The following is an 18047-nucleotide window of genomic DNA, read 5'->3' as shown; positions in this document are numbered from 1 at the left end:
ACAATGTCAACAGAGGCAAGGACCTTAAGAAGAGGAACAGTTTTGGAGGAAAGGTTATGAGGTCATTTGTTGAAAGATTCCTATGATAATCCCTAGAGGCGGTTTCTATGGGTCAGAGCTACCTTGTTAACTAAAAGAGATAGATGAAGTGCAAGAAAGTCGGACATGAAAAACCTAAAGAGTACAAGACGAATAGTTTAGTCCTCACAGAGGCAGATGGAACCTGATGATCTGAGGGTTGAAAGAAACCATTTCAGACCAGAAATCTTCTCTGGGTCTTAAAATGGCTCATTTCTCAAACCCTTAAATCAGCAGGTGTATACAAGATACTCTCTAGGCAATCAGATTCCATACCTTTCTGATTTTCTGGGCCCAACTGAATCATCTTCATAGCTTTTAAAAATTATTATTATCAGCTGGCGAATGGCCTCACACCATTTAGTGAGTCCTAGTCACCAAGGAGAGTTCAGTTTATTTGAATTAAGTAGCCCCAGTCAGTCACTTTTCTGACTAATGACCTCATCTTTTTTTTAATTTAATTTTATTTTTTTTTTCAATATATGAAATTTATGGTCAAATTGGTTTCCATACAACACCCAGTGCTCATCCCAAAAGGTGCCCTCCTCAATACCCATCACCCACCCTCCCCACCCTCCCACCCTCCATCAACCCTCAGTTTGTTCTCAGTTTTTAAGAGTCTCTTATGCTTAATGACCTCATTTTTTGCTCATCTTTTCAAAATGCCAGAAGGTCTAGATATTGCTGGGGAAAAGCCCACGGACACATGAACCAACCCCTTCTGCAGCAAAGTTAATCCATCTTTTCAATCTAGCAACATTCCTGTTTCCCTTATTTCATAGCAAAAGCTCTGAAGAGCAAGCCATGCACAGAACCACTGCTCCACTTAAATAAACCGCGAAAGGACTTTTCCCGCCCATGTGGTTATCTTAAGTGCACAGAGACTGTTCTTGATAGAAAAGAAACCAAAACTGCCAGCTTACCCTCTTCCTCAAGTTGTAGGTGAGAATGAGGTTCCGGGAGAAGGAGTGGGAAAAGGCTGTGTAGAATTCTAGCACTTTCTGCAGGGCATCCCGTTTGATCACATGCAGGTCACAGTAGGTCAAGGCCCTAACATTGGCACACGACTGGGCAAGGGTGGCTTCCTTCCAGAACACATCTCCAAACACGTCTCCTTTCCCTAGGGAGAGAAAGTGGTGGTGAAGAAAGTGTCAGCCAGAAGGCGTCTGGCCATCCAGGTTGGCTTCCCTTTGTCTCCCCAAATTGTTGTCCATTTGGCATTCTACAACTTAGGCTCAGAAAAGGAAAAAAAACCACAGGTTTTATTTTGAACCTTAACAACACGTAACTTAAGGAACTTTAAAATACCGTATAAGACATGTCAAAGTTTAACCAATGACTTTAGGGTCATTGACTATTAGTTACCTCCTGAACAGCCTATCCAAACGGGGAACTCCCTATTATTCTTTTTTTTTCTTTTTGAGAGATTTGCATTTAAAAAAATTTTTTTTCAATATATGAAATTTATCGTCAAATTGGTTTCCATACAACACCCAGTGCTCATCCTATTATTCTTTATCACACCCCCATTTCTCCAAAACGCCAATCATAATCTATAACTACATCATTTGTTTCCTTGTTTGCTGTGTAACTCCCAATAGGAGAGTTCCCTCCACGTCACACAGTGTCTGGCACCTAACAGGAGTTCTGTCAATATGTGCAGGCAAAAGAGAAGTAAGGAAGGAGGCTGAGTTATGGATCTCCATTCATGCGACTGACTGAGAGGTGACTAGCATGGAGAAGGTGTGGACTCTCCATCAGGAGCTGAAGATCAAGAGAGGTCTCCTCTGTTTAGGACGATCCGCGTGGAAAAAGGCAGGCGAGGGTGGAGTTCACTCTCTCCCATACTCCGTCCACTGCCCTAAGGCTTATGTTTGCGTGGTGTCTCATTCCTCACCCTCTCTCCCCCACCTCCTTCCATGTTCCTCACCCTTGCCAAAGGCCCTCCTGCTAGTATAAAAACATGGGCCCCATACACTTGGCATCTCCAGGACCCTCCATGCCTGGCATTCCACAAGAGGATATTTAGTAAGTCAACAGAGTACTAATCCCACATAACCATCTTCTGGATCAAACTTGTATCAATCTCTTTTAATCACCTGCTTTTCACATCTAGGGATATTCTCCCTATCTTTCCCAAAGTCCAACATTTTGACATATGTCTAATGGAAAGCCCAATCCCTTGCCAGCACAGCCTCTGGTTATAAATGGCTTGAAATGTTGTTTATCTTGCCTCTAAATTTTCAGCACAGATAAACACAAATTTGAATCTTCAGGGAGCTGGAGAGGACTATTCTGGGGGCAATAAACAAGGCTACGAGGGTAGAGAGTAACTCTCACAACCCTCAAGGGTTGTTGGCCTATGTATCCAGACCAGCCACACTTCTCTGCAGGAACCTGGGTACCCATGACTCCATATGATTAACAGGCAAGTGTTTTCCTCATTCAGGCCAAGGAGGCAATTAGACTCCCAAGCACCTGGACAGAACTAGATCTTTTCTCAAATGCCAAAGTATCCATTCTTATATATAAGGTACTCCAGGGGCACAGCCTTCTCCAAGCACCTCCACAGCATGAGCTGGAAATCAAGTGCACTAGACACATTACTTCACAGTTTCCTATGTGTTTGTGTGGCAATGTATACTTCTGATTTATGAAAATCATTTTACAGACTCAGTATCAACAAGACACATGCATGAGGATGTAGATAAAAATTTTTAGATAAAAGTGCTTTTAAAACTGTGCTAGTTCAATTCCCTTCCCAGGTGTTTTTCAATCATCTGTACTATGAGGGGGTTACTTTGGGGTGGGGGCCACTGCATGGGAATGCTTCTCTCTGTGGGATGCTACCAGCTTCCATGGAGATGGGCTCATTCAGTGTGTGCTTCCTGGTACTGAGTTCTAACCAACAAGGCTGGCCATTAGTTCATGCATAGCAAACATTCTACAACTGCCCCCCCCCCCCTCACTGTGCTGCAATGCCTCCCATGCCTTTCATTTTTATGTAATCTTATTCTTCTAGAGAGAGCTCTTCCAACATGCAGTATGGTAGACAGTCAAAAAATGGACCCCATCTGTAGGCTGCAACTTACATCAAGAGGCAAGCCCTAATTTCCTTCCCCTTGATTCTCAACTTGTCTTAGTCCCTTGTCTTGAGTGTGACAGAAGTGACTGGGACTTTAAGGCAAGATCATAAGAAGCCTTGCAGCTTCAGCCTGGGTGTCCTGGAACACTTACTCTTAGGATGCCCATTCTTGGAACCCAACCACCACGTTTTGAGAAGAATAAGCCATGCAAGAGGTCACATATCAGTGCTCTGGTGGACAGCCCAGCTGAGCTCTCTGCTGACAGCCAGCCTCTGTCAGTCACTTAAATAAGCCATCCCGGCTGGCCCATCAGACCAATCAAGCCTTCGGATGCCCGCCCCAGCCAACACTGGTGTGCGGGCCACATGCAGAAAGCCCAAGTCAGAACCAACCAGCTGGGCTAAACAACCCACAGAATGGTGAGAAACAGTAACAAATTCCTTACACCACTAAATTTGGGGGAAGTTTATGCAGAAATAGGTAACGAGAACACACAGAATTGTGGAGCTCTGGGCTGAGAAGCCTGTGAGAAATTACTTAGTAAGTTACTTAATATTTCAGCAAAACATCACAAATCACCCCCAACTCTGAGCTGGCAGCACCCCACATCCCTCCCTGAAAGAATGAGACAAGAAAGAGCAAGGAGTGGCTCTCACAGGAGCAGATTTTCCTGAGTCTTTTGTGTATCAGTGCGAAAATGTAGAATTTACAAATCTTGTATCTCCTATTGGGATGAGATGTGGTATAACTAAGCCAGAACAATTGAGAGTACAAGATCATTGGTAATACCATCTGATTCTCATTAAGATTATAGCTGACCCTTGAACAACATGGGTTTGAACTGCACAGGACCACTTACATGTGGATTTTGTCCAATAAATACAGTATGCCACCAAAAATGTATTTTCTCTTCCTTATGATTTTCTTGATAACATTTTCTTTTCTCTGGTTTACTTTATTGTAATAACACAGTATATTATACATATAAGATAGAAAATCCATCCTATATGTATTACATGTTAATTGACTATTTTATCAGTAAGACTTCTGGTCAACAGTAGGCTATTAGTAGTTAAGTTTGGTGGGAGTTAAAAGTTGTACATGGATTTTCGTTTTTTTTTTTAATTTTTTAATGTTTATTTATTTTTGAGAGAGAGCCAGAGTGAGAGCAGGGGAGGGGCAGAGAGAGAGGAAGACACAGAATCTGAAGCAGGCTCCAGGCTCTGAGCTGTCAGCATAGAGCCCAATGTAGGGCTCGAACCCACAAACTGCGAGATCATGACCTGAGCTGAAGTCGGACTCTTAAGCAACTAAGCCACCCAGATGCCCCTATTATACGTGGATTTTCAACTGTACAGAGTGTCAGCACCCCTAACCCTCACCTTATGTAAGGGTCATTTGTCCTTCATTTATTTTTTCTTAATTTTTTAAATGTTTATTTATTATTTTGAGAGAGAGAGAAAGAGAGAGAGAGAGACAGAGCATGAGCAGGGGAGGGGCAGAGAGAGAGGGAGACACAGAATCCGAAGCAGGCTCCAGGCTCTGAGCTGTCAGCACAGAGCCCAACGTGGGGCCCAAACTCATGAACCGTGAGATCATGACCTGAGCCCAAGTCGGACGCTCAACCGACTGAGCCACCCAGGCGCCCCAATTGTCCTTCATTTAAACAAAATCTAATGTGTGAGCATTACACTTCTCAAACAAGTTTGGAGTAGTTTTTCCAATTATAAAAGAACCCAGAAAGTAAAATAATAGCTGCTCATGTGTATTCAACATATGAACTTATCTGTAAAAATTCCGTTTATAAATGACTCTTCAGGGGCACACTTATTGCCTAAAACAAAGGACAACCATCTTATGGTTGAAACACACCATGAAATTTATAAGCATCTTTAGAAATGACAACATGCCTACTGTGAAAACTTTTCCAATCAAAGGTTTGACAGAAACAATAAGTAGAGAGTAGTTCCTACTACCCAAAGTATTTCACGGTAAGATAATCACGATTAATCTGTAGGGTCCAGGAAGTCTCAGTGTTGTTAGAACTTGGATTTGATTTTCAACCCACATTGAAAATCATACAATCTTTCTTCCTGTCAAGGCAGCATTTTTGGTATAAATGATCTGTTAGTGAGATTTAAGAATGTGGTGTCGGAGGACCCGTCAGATTCAAAACAAACCCAAACCTATTCTGGCAAATGAGAAATGTATTTATGACACATGTCACTGGGGGAAACTGTCAAAAGGAAGGATACAGAGCATTTGGCAGGCTGCTTGTAAGCGACACACAGCTCTGGGAATAATGACTTCCCAGGTCAGGGTTAGGAATCAGGAAGGCTGGACAAGCCCTACACTCACATTCATCCCTTGTTCCCTAGCGTGAAATGATCATTCACTGAAGAACAAAAGTTACCCCAGTGCACTTGGCAATCAAACTACTTGAGACAATCAGCTTATTGGTTTACTTATTCCACTGAGGCCCTGGGTGCAGAATGTTAAAACCTAAGTGTTCCAAATTTCTAAAATACATTCTAAGTGGAAGTTCCGAGCTAGGGAAAAGAAAAAGGCATGAAGAGGGGAAGTAAGGCAGGACAGTCTAATTAAAAACTCCAAGCAAACATCCCTGTGATAATTAATCCTCCTCCCCCTCCCACCCCTTCAGTGCAGCTGTCTTCACTGTACCTCCACTTTTGCAGTGGACACAAACAGCCCCATAGGGTACAGACGCGGGACAGAAGAACATTCATAAAACACAGGTGGGAGGTGGGACACAGGACTGAGGAGGCACAGGGAGAGGGAGGGCAGGTCTCTGCGAGGAGCCCAGGAGAAAACCAAGACCCTGTAGATAATTGGTCTTAATGATGGGCAGAGGCTGGAACAGCCACGTGAGGAAGTTTGGAGGGGCATGGAAGGTGGGCACACAGGGAGGGGTGACCAGGGCAAATGCTAGCGGTGCTGGAACTGGGTCCTTGGGAGGATCAAAAGCCTACTCGAATGTTAAACAGTCACAGGAAAGCAATTCGGCTCTGAAACTGACAATTGAGTTTGAAACCCTTCAGAAAGGCCCTGTTTGTTTGTTTATTATTATTTTTAATATTTTTTAAGTATTACTTTCATTTTATTTTGAGAGGAGATAGTGAGAAAGTGGGGTGGGTCAGAGAGAGAGTGGGACAGAAACACAAGCAGGCTCCACACTGCCAGCACAGAGCCCAATGTGGGGCTCAAACTTAAGAACCGCAAGATCATGACCTGAGCCAAAGTCAAGAGACATTTAACCGACTGAACCACCCAGGCACCCCAAGGCCCTGTTTATTCAAACACAGGCTGAGTTTAGCAGGCCCTAGGGGTCAGAGCAACACTGAAATTTCCAGCTGTTTCACTTTTCCCTACTGTGTAGTCTTAGAAGGACCACTCATAATGGTAACCTATAGTAGCAAAACATAATTTTGCCGTATACTTGATTGTCTGCTTCTAAAATCACCAAGCATTTCTAAAAGCTGTAATCATCAAGACAGCATGGTATTGGCACAAAAACAGACACATAGACCAATGGAATAGAATAGAAACCCCAGAACTAGACCCACAAATGTATGGCCAACTCGTCTTTGACAAAGCAGGAAAGAACATCCAATGGAAAAAAGACAGTCTCTTTAAAAAATGGTGCTGGGAGAACTGGACAGCAACATGCAGAAGGTTGAAACTAGACCACTTTCTCACACCATTCACAAAAATAAACCCAAAATGGATAAAGGACCTGAATGTGAGGCAGGAAACCATTAAAACCCTAGAGGAGAAAGCAGGAAAAGACCTCTCTGACCTCAGCCGTAGCAATCTCTTACTCGACACATCCCCAAAGGCAAGGGAATTAAAAGCATAAGTGAATTACTGGGACCTTATGAAGATAAAAAGCTTCTGCACAGCAAAGGAAACAACCAACAAAACTAAAAGGCAACCAACGGAATGGGAAAAGATATTTGCAAATGACATATCGGACAAAGGGCTAGTATCCAAAATCTATAAAGAGCTCACCAAACTCCACACCCAAAAAACAAATAACCCAGTGAAGAAATGGGCAGAAAACATGAATAGACACTTCTCTAAAGAAGACATCCGGATGGCCAACAGGCACATGAAAAGATGTTCAACGTCGCTCCTTATCAGGGAAATACAAATCAAAACCACACTCAGATATCACCTCACGCCAGTCAGAGTGGCCAAAATGAACAAATCAGGAGTCTGTAGATGCTGGAGAGGATGTGGAGAAACGGGAACCCTCTTGCACTGTTGGTGGGAATGCAAATTGGTGCAGCCGCTCTGGAAAACAGGGTGCAGGTTCCTCAGAAAATTAAAAATAGACCTACCCTATGACCCAGCAATAGCACTGCTAGGAATTTACCCAAGGGGTACAAGAGTACTGATGCATAGGGGCACTTGTACCCCAATGTTTATAGCAGCACTCTCAACAATAGCCAAATTATGGAAAGAGCCTAAATGTCCATCAACTGATGAATGGATAAAGAAATTGTGGTTTATATATACAAGGGAATACTACGTGGCAATGAGAAAGAATGAAATATGGCCTTTTGTAGCAACGTGGATGGAACTGGAGAGTGTGATGCTAAGTGAAATAAGCCATACAGAGAAAGACAGATACCATATGTTTTCACTCTTACGTGGATCCTGAGAAACTTAAAAGAAACCCATGGGGGAGGGGAAGGAAAAAAAAAAAAAAAAGAGGTTAGAGTGGGAGAGAGCCAAAGCATAAGAGACTGTTAAAAACTGAGAACAAACTGAGGGTTGATGGGGGGTGGGAGGGAGGGGAGGGTGGGGGATGGGTATTGAGGAGGGCACCTTCTGGGATGAGCACTGGGTGTTGTATGGAAACCAATTTGACAATAAATTTCATATATTGGAAAAATAAAAAATAAAAAATAAATAAAATAAAATCACCAAGCATTTCTAGACCCAAACTAATTAGAAAGAACTCATTCAGTCATTCATGCAACTTTTGGCAGGCACTGTTCTAGAAGCTGAGGTATGGTAGGGGGACAATAGACATGATGTAGTGAGAGACAGAGACCCCAGTGACTATAACATATCAGGGCTGAGTGCCTAATTCTAACATGACAGGACAGCATAGCATGTAGGAGGGGTGTCCAGTTCAAACTCATGGGGTGAGGAAAGGCTTTCAAGGAGATGTGATGTCTGAGCTGAGAACAGTTAACCAGCATAAAGATGTAGTACAGAGATGAGTCCAGGGAGGGGAAACAGCACATACAAAGGCCCTGAGGCACTGCATATGACCCTTTAGCAAGACTAACTCTACAGGTGAGTGTTGCCAGTATACCTTGTAATCCTTTGAGGAAAGTGCCTGGTCTCCTCATTCAGCTGCAAACTCACCTAAGCATCTTGCATACTCTGTACACTGAGTGGGTGACACCAACTTGCTTAATCAATATTTAAAGACCTGGATTCATGACGCTGTTGGGAGCCACGCTGAGGGTGCTGAGAGAGGTGCCAGAACATGGGGTGCGGTGAGGGCCAGCCCCCTCAGCTCACCCTACTGTCTATATTCCTCCTGTCTGGAGTATCAGGAGGTCCTCTGCCCTCAAGCCATTTCGAGACCAGAGGTGTCTTGTCACTCACTTCATCAGGATGGTGACTGGCATTGCCGTCTCCCGCCCTAGGAATAATTCTGCTTATGAGACATGGAAGACAGGCTGGACAAATACTTCCAGGCAAGCTCTGAGCAGACTGTGTGCACACCACTGGACTGTACGGCCCAAGAGGACGAGGATGAGGACGGGGACAAGGGCAGTTCTCAGAGGTCCTAGATTCATCATATAAGGCAGCCATGTGACCTCTAGGTCCCCTGTTTGGTCCCAAACATCTTGAAGACACAAAGAGAAATTGCCGAGCCCTGCCCCCTGGTGCTGCCCTCAGCGTGTTTTCCAAGCATTTTATGATCCTCTCTCAACACAAGCCTCAGGGCCAGACAGGTCAGACTGCCCGACTAGGAGCTTGAGGGGGCTCCTGCCACCTCTTTTGCTCACTCTCTGCCTTCCGGCCACACGGCAGCTCTTATGGTCCCTCCATGTCTGGCTCCCTCCTCACCTCAGGGCCTTGCCAGCACCACCTCAGACCTCCACGGTGCTCCCTAGTCTGGATAACTCCTGCTCAAGCTTCCAAACACTCCCCAACCTCCTCCCTGACCATGGTCAGAGCGGCTCCCTATCATGTGTACCCTCTGTACTCTGGAAACATTCTTCCTACCTGGAATCACCACATCCCCAGCAATGGCTCTGGCACACAGCAGGCACTCAACAGCTGTTAGGTACATACATAAACCAATGGCACTGGGCACCTTACTAAACCCCACCCAGTCTCAACCTACCCAGCTAAAAAATGTGGATAATAATACCCACCTCATAGGGTTGTTGGGTGGTTTACATGTAATTAATGTGAACAAAGCCCTAGCCTGTGCTTGGAACACAGTAGGTGCTCAGTAAATAGCAGACACAATAAAAGAAGAGTTTTCTTAATGGCCCCAAGAAGCAAATTCCACAGGGATCACCAGGCCCATTTTAAAGAGAGGAAAGTGAGCTCCGGAGAGGTTAAATAATTGCCTGTGACTCCACAGGCTTTTCCCAAGCTGCCATGTGGTCTCCATGCTAGGAGAGTCTCCACAATGCTCCCAGTGGGTTGTCCTCTGCATTCCGTCCTTCAAACAACCCTCTTTTCCAGTCAACAATTAAGGGGATCCACCTTGATCAGGCACCATGCAAGGTGATGGGAAAAAGGATATATCAAAGACAGCTTTGACTTTAAGGAGCTATGGCCTACGAATCTAAGTGTTCTCCAAAACCAGTTCTGTCCTCTTATGGTAATGGAAGCCATGACTGGTAGCTGGACACAAACATGACCAGAATTAAAAGCTGCACTGCATCTAGGTGTGGACATTTGTCCAAGTTCTGGTTAAACCTCTGGGGTTGCAGAGAGGATGTGTGCGACATCTAGGGTCTTCCCTTCCCCTCTCCTCCCTTCCTCGTGGCTGGAACAAGGATGTGAGCTCTCTTGGACCAGGAGGCCATGGTGACAACCCAGTTAGGATGAAGCAACAGGCAAGAAGGAAGCAGGGTGCCCAACACCATGAGGTTGACATGCTAGCCCTTCTATACTGGACTGCTGAATGAGAGAAAGACAAGTTTCTGTCTTGTCTAAGCTTCTGTTACCTTGGGTTTTTCTGTTGGAGTAGCTAAACCCACATCCTAGCCAATTCAGGAGTCCACGACACCATCCAGTGGGGCAGTACAATGTGTTGAGTTCTATGGGGAAGGTATATCCACACCTGCTTTCTCCACCTGCTGTAGGGAAAAGTGTGGGCTTCCACGTGTCTAAAGGATTGGGCAGTCACATGACAATGGAGCTCTGGAAGCACATTCAGGGCAAAAGCTCCAATGACTTCAGCTAAATACCTTGGTGATACCCACCCACTTCCCAGACCAGCCCTGACTGTGTGGCCAGCGGGCCAGGATCTGCTGAAAACTCACCGTGTACCAGGCCAGACACCAGCCAGGGATGCTGCCACAGGCACCCCCCCCCCCGCCATGTGTCTTACTCCAAAGATGATGAAGTATAGATTTTCCAGCTTATTTTGGAATACTTAATCCTCCCACGTGTATCTATGGTTATTTCCCTTGGGTCATCAGAGACCACGGGGAAGACTAGATAAGTAAAGTTTTGGTACCTTGTAAACGCTGCCTTCTTTTATCTGTAATGAAGCCACAATGCCCTTCTTTTTGCTCTTACTGAAAAAACAAATGCTGCTGGCAGTCTGTGACCTCTGCTTCATCTGCGATGGTTTAGAGAAGTGAGAAGGAACATCAAATACAAACAGGCATAGTGGAAACCTCATCAATTTGCTTTCCCGTCCAAGTTGTGAAAATATACTACTAGGAATAAAGCCTTAGCTTTAAGTGCTAGGTCTTATCTGATTGTGGTGTGGGGTTGGGTGCTGAGCCAACAAATTCTATTGGATTTCTTTTGCCAACAAAGAAAGCAGGGCCTGGAGATGTTCAGGAGGCCTAGGCTCCAGGTACAAGCACGCACGTCACCCCATTCTCAGAGGTGCATCTCATTCTAGAAAGGTTTGGTCTCATTTTAGGTGTTGTCAGGAGAGCTCAGAGATGTTGAAGGATCATTTGCCTTCTTATGAAGTTAGTACAAAGGACAGCAATCATTATGCTCTTCAGCAAACCATCTCTGTATCAGAGACAGGATGCTGGTGTGGATCAGCCATATAACCTGGTCAATGGAACCCACACAGGAACTGTGGCAGTCCAATGTCATATGCCAGGTCCAATGTGAACTGTCTGACTCTCTCTCCCAGGCAGCTATTAGATTGGGAGCGCCCCAAAATGGGGTTACACCTTACCCCCATCTTACCCCAGATGGTGTCTCTTTGCACACAATCCAATCCAGTGCAACAATCTGAGCCCTACCTATCATGGACCAGGCAGTGTCCCAGTGATGAAGGGGGTGTTATAACAAGGAAAAGACATGGTCTCTACAAGGGGCTTGGACTGTGAGGAGACAACACCTACAAGTGTGTAACAGTGAAGTATAACAGATAAACACATAATACCAAGACTGTTACACCCATCAGAATGGCTAAAATTAACAACTCGGACAACAACAGATGTTGGCGAGGATGTGGAGAAAGGGGAACCCTTTTGCGCTGCTGGTGGGAATGCAAACTGGTGCTGCCAGTCTGGAAAAAAGTATGGAGGCTCCTCAAAAAATTAATAATAGGGGCACCTGGGTGGCTCAGTCGGTTAAGCATCCGACTTCGGCTCAGGTCAAGATCTCACGGTCTGTGAGTTCGAGCCCCGCGTCAGGCTCTGTGCTGACAGCTCAGAGCCTGGAGCCTGTTTCAGATTCTGTGTCTCCCTCTCTCTCTGCCCCTCCCCTGTTCACACTCTGTCTCTGTCTCAAAAATAAATAAACGTTAAAAAAAAATTAAAAAAAAATAATAGAACTACCCTCTGACTTAGCAACTGCACTACTGGGCATTTATCCAAAGGATACAAAAATGCTAATTTGAAGGGCAAATGCACCCCAATGTTTATAGCGGCACTATCAACAATAGCCAAAGTATGGAAAGAGCCCAAATGTCCATCGACTGATGAATGGATAAAGAAGATGTGGTATATACATATACATTGGAATATTACTCAGTGATCAAAAAGAATGAAATCTTGGGGCGCCTGGGTGGCGCAGTCGGTTAAGCGTCCGACTTCAGCCAGGCCACGATCTCGCGGTCCGTGAGTTCGAGCCCCGCGTCAGGCTCTGGGCTGATGGCTCGGAGCCTGGAGCCTGTTTCCGATTCTGTGTCTCCCTCTCTCTCTGCCCCTCCCCCGTTCATGCTCTGTCTCTCTCTGTCCCAAAAATAAATAAAAAACGTTGAAAAAAATTAAAACAAAACAAAACAAAACAAAACAAAACAAAACAAAACAAAAAAAAGAATGAAATCTTGGGGCACCTGGTGGCTCAGTTGGTTGAGCACTAGACTTGGGCTCAGGTCATGATCTCACAGTTCGTGAGTTCGAGCTCGCACAGGGCTCACTGCTGTCAGCATGGAGCCTGCTTTGGGTCCTCTGTTCTCTCCCTTTGCCCCTCCCCCACTCACACACACATGCATGCATGCTTGCGCACTCACTCTCCCAAAAATAAACATTTTTAAAAAAGAACAAAATCTTGCCATTTGCAACAACATGGATGGAACTAGAATGTATTATGCTAAGTGAAACAAGTCAGTCAGAGAAAGACAAATAGAAGATCTCACTTATATGTGGCATTTAAGAAACAACAGATAAACATAGGGGAAGTGAAGGAAAAATAATATAAAAACAGAGAAGGAAGCGAACCATAAGAAATTCTTAAATACAGAGAACAAACTGAGGGTTGCTGGATGGGAGGTGGGTAGGGGGATGGGCTAGATGGGTGATGGGCATTAAGGAAGGTACTTGCTGGGATGAGCACTGGGTGTTATTTGTAGGTGATGAATCACTAAATTCTGCTCCTGAAACCATTATTACATGATATGTTAACTAACTTGCATTTAAATAAAAAAAAATAAAATAAAAATAAAATAAAATAATTACATTAAAAAAACATAATCCCAACATATGTCGGAGGTTATCTTAGACAAGACCATGGAGATCTCATGGAGAAAAATGAGAAAGGATCTGGCCTTCTATGGTGAGGCAAGAGAATTGAGACACAGGAATGAGATGGGCAATTTTTCTAAATGGGAAGCTGGATGGCTGGAAATGCAGTTAGCTGGTCTGGGCTATGTTTTCCTTTCTTTTATGGCTCAATTTCTTGATAATGTTATTTATACTGTCTCTACACTCCCCCTTCCATAAAGGCAACTCCAGATGCATCCCACTCTTGGCCTCTCTCTTCTCCTCCTCTGAGTGATGGGTTTGGAAGGAGAATCTGCATGTTGGTAGCCCGTTGGTCTCTTCAAGATCTGCCTGCCTTCTCTGCGCCTCCAGGCCGTGAGATTTGCCAGGCAGACCCTCATGGGGGTAGGCTTGTGCTGATCAGCACCAGGGTAGGCCTAATTCTGGGGCGTACTATTGGGAAGCCTTCTTGGACACAGATACAAAGCATATTCTCTGATATTAGCTTAATCAGGAAAAAAAAAGTGATACTTGGACTGGCGTCTATCTTACTTGCTGTGTCTCTCTTGGTTCAGAACTCTGGAAGATCTTTGCAATTTATGAAGCATCCTGGAACTAACAGCCATCTCTCTCCATTCCTCAAGCTACTCTAATCTTGCTTCTGACCCCAAACCCCACTAATGATACTCGCACCATAGTCAATAATAGCTCTTTTCCTGATACATCTAACAGATGTATTTTAGTCCTCAACGTATTCTAGTTCTTGGATTCTAGTATATATTTAAGTTGTCTAGCATTTTTTATGTTTGAAATCAGACTGTGTCTTATAATCAATGACATATCACCATTTAATTGCCAGCATTATGTCCTAGTGGGCCATAAAATATTGGCATGTCTTACAATCCATAGCATCTTCCAGTCAGTGAAATTTGGTTCTGTATCAGTTGAAAATGTTCCTTCCCTCTCTCCCGTCTTTTGTGATATCCCACCCTCCCCTGTTGGCCATCCATCTCAGGTTCCTCTACATGTCCCAGATAAACTAGCATTCCTTGGGGCTCTGCTCTAGACCTCGTTGCTTCTTTTTTTTGTAATGTTATTTATTTATTTAGAGAGGGAGAGAGAAGAGCATGAGCACGCAGGGTTATGAGAAGGAGAGAGAGAATCTGCACCACCAGTGAAGAGCCCAATACAGGGCCCGAACCCACCAACCTAGACCTCACTGCTTCTTACCCTCCTATTTCTCCTTGGATTTTTCTCAGTCTTCCCCCAGCTTTAACTGTCACCTGGATCATGATGGTCCTCATGTTCATACCTCAAGCCTAGGTCTCTCTTCTGAGTCTAGAATCTCACAATGGATTCATTCACTTACTTCAAACCCGCAAATCCCCAAATGGAACTGGTCCCACTCCCAGGTAAGCCTACCCACCCTCCAGTGTTCCCCATTCAGACAACAAAATTGTCCGAGTCATTCTGGATTTAACCCTTTTGCTCTTCTCTGAATCCAATAAAGGACCAAACTCTGATAATTTTATCCATCAAATACCTCCTAAATTTGTCTACTTCCTTTCTACTGACATTAAGTCTTCAAGCTACTCTCATCTCTTAGCATTGTCCTTGGTGGTCTTCCTGCCCTCTATCCACAGGATCCAGGATAACCTTTCTAAACACAAATGTCACTCTTCTGCTTTTAAGGCTTTGAAGATGCCATCCCCTCTGCCTCGAAGACTTTCTCTTTAATCCCCTATCCCAAACCCCACCACCACTGCTCCATGTGGTAGAATTCAGTCCCTCATACAAATCTCAGCTCAGATACCATCTCTGCTGGGAAGCTTCCTTGATTTCTCTTGGCCAGGCTGGATTAGATGCCTATTTTATAAGCTTCCGTAGCATCCTGTTCTTACTCCTATTACAACTCTTGGCATACTATATTATAAAACTACATATTTACTTGTCTGTCTCTGTGATAAGACCATTAGCTCTATCCCAGGTGTATCTGTCTGGTTCACCATTGTATCTTCAATCCCTAGACTACACCTGGCATGTTTATGGAATGAATAAATCAACACATCAGTGAAAAGACGGGTCTGAGTGGAACATGGTAAGGTGGGCCAGGGTGTAAAAGACTCAGACTGTCTTAGGATGGAGGCTTTGAGGAGAAGATTGGTCCCCAGCCTGAGTGCAAGAACCCAGGTGTCCTCGGGTAGCTATATTGTCAGCCCGGCTCAAGAAGGAATTTGTTGACCTGTTCAGAAATAGTCCCGTAATTCACTCTGATCCAGCTTAATGCTAAGCTGAAAAATTTATAGGCGAATTTAAAATGAAGATGTAAAGATAATGAACGTTAGAAATTACTCCATCATACAAAGGCTCTGCTTAAAGGAATTAAAATTCCACTCAAATGTGGGTCACCAGCCTTCCTTGTAGAGACTATACTAAACATGAGCAAACGATGCTGGCATCTCTGTTTGAACGGGGCTCACTCACCACTGGTTAAATTAAAGCAATGGCTTGGAAACATCATGACACTCTCCTTATATTCTCCACAACTGCAATTAGATAAAATTAAATTAGCTGAACGTCTCTCTACTAAGTAAACAGATCACAAATCTTTCACTGGAGGCAGGTGATAATTTTCCAAGATCACTACAGATAAGAATTGCAAATTGACTTGATTTTTTTCCCCCTTCTTGTTTATAAAAGACTACATGTGCACTGCAGCAGCTGACTGAAATGTACTGAAAAATAGAAAATATTGGCTCTTAAGGCCACCACCTAGAAAACTTTGATGAACATTTTGGTACACTTTCCATCTTCCTTCTGTTTACAAATGCATTTTTATGTAGTTGAGGTTACTGCACATACAGTAACTCTGTTTTTCCTCCACTTAACATTATATTTAAGACATTTTGCATCCTGATAAAACTATTTATACCATCATCATAACAACAGCCTTGATTTACCATATTTTTTTAAATTTAACCAGTCCCCTCTGTCTGGACACTAAAGTTATAAGAATTTCCTTTAGAAAGATCTATTAACTCTCCTAACTACCAGTGTCTTCAGAGAAGGCAAACCAATTTTTGAAGTTGCTTAAATAAAAACAGAATGAGGAAGTAGAACCTGGTACCCACCCCCACCCTGTCTCAATCAAGTAATGTGTGCATTACCTGACACAAATGTTTTGCATTTCTGAAGTTCTAGATTATTCATACGATAGATTCTTGCTGGGAGTGTGGATTTAATATAATTGCTTCGGCTGATGGAACAGCTATATGAATATTAATGCTTGGTTGGAGTGTTTAGAGAGACACTTCAGTGTAGCCTCCTCCCCTTGTGCTGAGCATGAGCAAAAGATATTATTATATGGTGTGCGGTTGTAATATTCACCCGGCCCCTACACCAGGTCCCCGGGGTGGTGTGGAGCAATGCACCGCAGAGATGGTAGCACAGGAAGTGGGGGGCCTCCCCCCCACCCCTCCAGCTCACAAGCATCCCAGAAAGCATCTCCATGAAGGATTTAGCCCCTCCATCTCTAAAATAATGAGGGTTTTACATGAAGCTGTTGTTCTTTTTTAAAATCCTTATTAGATAGCCACTCTGTCTTCAATGTCTAGTCATCCTCCTTTTCAAGAAGCATTTGGGGGAAGGGTTGGGTAGTACCCACTAGATAAATGTCATTTTTTCTCTGACCGGATCAGTAAATAATGGAAGAAATGCTGTCAAGACTTCTTTCTGAAAAAAAGTTTTATTCTTTCAAATTGCATCCTAATAGGCAAAAGGATATATGGAATAATGCTTTCTCAAGATCTACCTTAAATTAAAAAAAAAAAATTTTCCCCCAATTTTGAAAGTAGCATATGCTCTTTTAAAGAAGACTGGAAAGAGGGGCGCCTGGGTGGCTCGGTTGGTTGAGAGTCCAGCTTCGGCTCAGGTCATGATCTTGCCATTCTGAGTTCAAGCCCCACGTCGGGCTCTGTGCTGACAGCTCAGAGCCTGGAGCCTGCTTCGAATTCTGTGTCACCCTCTCTTTCTGCCCCTCCCCGACTCATGCTGTCTCAAAAATGAATATTAAAAAAAATTTTAAAAAGAAGACTTGAAAGACACATACATATATGCAGAAAATGAAAATCTCTTATAGCCTCACAGACTAAAGACATCAACTATGACATGTGAGTAGAGATGTTTGTGGGCTTTTATCTACAAATGTTTTCCCCCACATAGCTGAGATCATATTGCATTTAAAAGTTATATTTTACTTACTTTGCTTATCAAAAGGATTTCTAATACCACTTAAAATTCCTTGTGAACATTTTGAATAGCTACACTCCCATTTCTTTTAAAATGCTCTGCTATACTTGGTCATTTATAAAAATGCTCTCAGGGCACCTGGGTGGCTCAGTCAGTTGAGCATCTGACTTCACCTCGGGTCATGATCTCACAGTTCATAAGTGGGAGCCCCACATCGGGCTCTGTGCTGACAGCTCGGAGCCTGGAGCCTGCTTCGGATTCTGTGTCTCCCTCTCTCTCTGCCCCTCTCCCGTTCACACTCCGTCTCTCTCTCTTCCTCAAAAATAAATAAACATTAAAAAATGCTCTCTTTTGTTTATTTTAGTTTATTTTTCCTGTCTCTTTTGTTTATTTTTCCTATTTCCTATTCCTTCCCCTGAACCCTAAATCTCTATCTAGAGCCCTAGCT

The 18047-nt window shown here is 43.8% G+C and overlaps 1 protein-coding gene across 2 annotated transcripts in view; it reads right to left on the bottom strand.

Annotated features, from left to right (window-relative positions):
- Positions 1 to 18047, bottom strand: part of KCNH1 (potassium voltage-gated channel subfamily H member 1) — a 462687-nt gene that overhangs the window by 79583 nt on the left and 365057 nt on the right. For both annotated transcript variants that reach the window (XM_042926295.1, XM_042926297.1), the window contains one exon: positions 1002 to 1198. In XM_042926295.1, the coding sequence (XP_042782229.1) occupies positions 1002 to 1198 (197 nt within the window). The remainder of the gene's footprint in view (positions 1 to 1001; positions 1199 to 18047) is intronic.

Source organism: Panthera leo, chromosome F3 (assembly GCF_018350215.1).
Source record: "Panthera leo isolate Ple1 chromosome F3, P.leo_Ple1_pat1.1, whole genome shotgun sequence".
NCBI lineage: Eukaryota > Metazoa > Chordata > Mammalia > Carnivora > Felidae > Panthera > Panthera leo.
The sequence above is the reverse complement of the archived record's forward strand: the minus strand, read 5'-3'. Positions and strand labels throughout refer to the sequence as shown.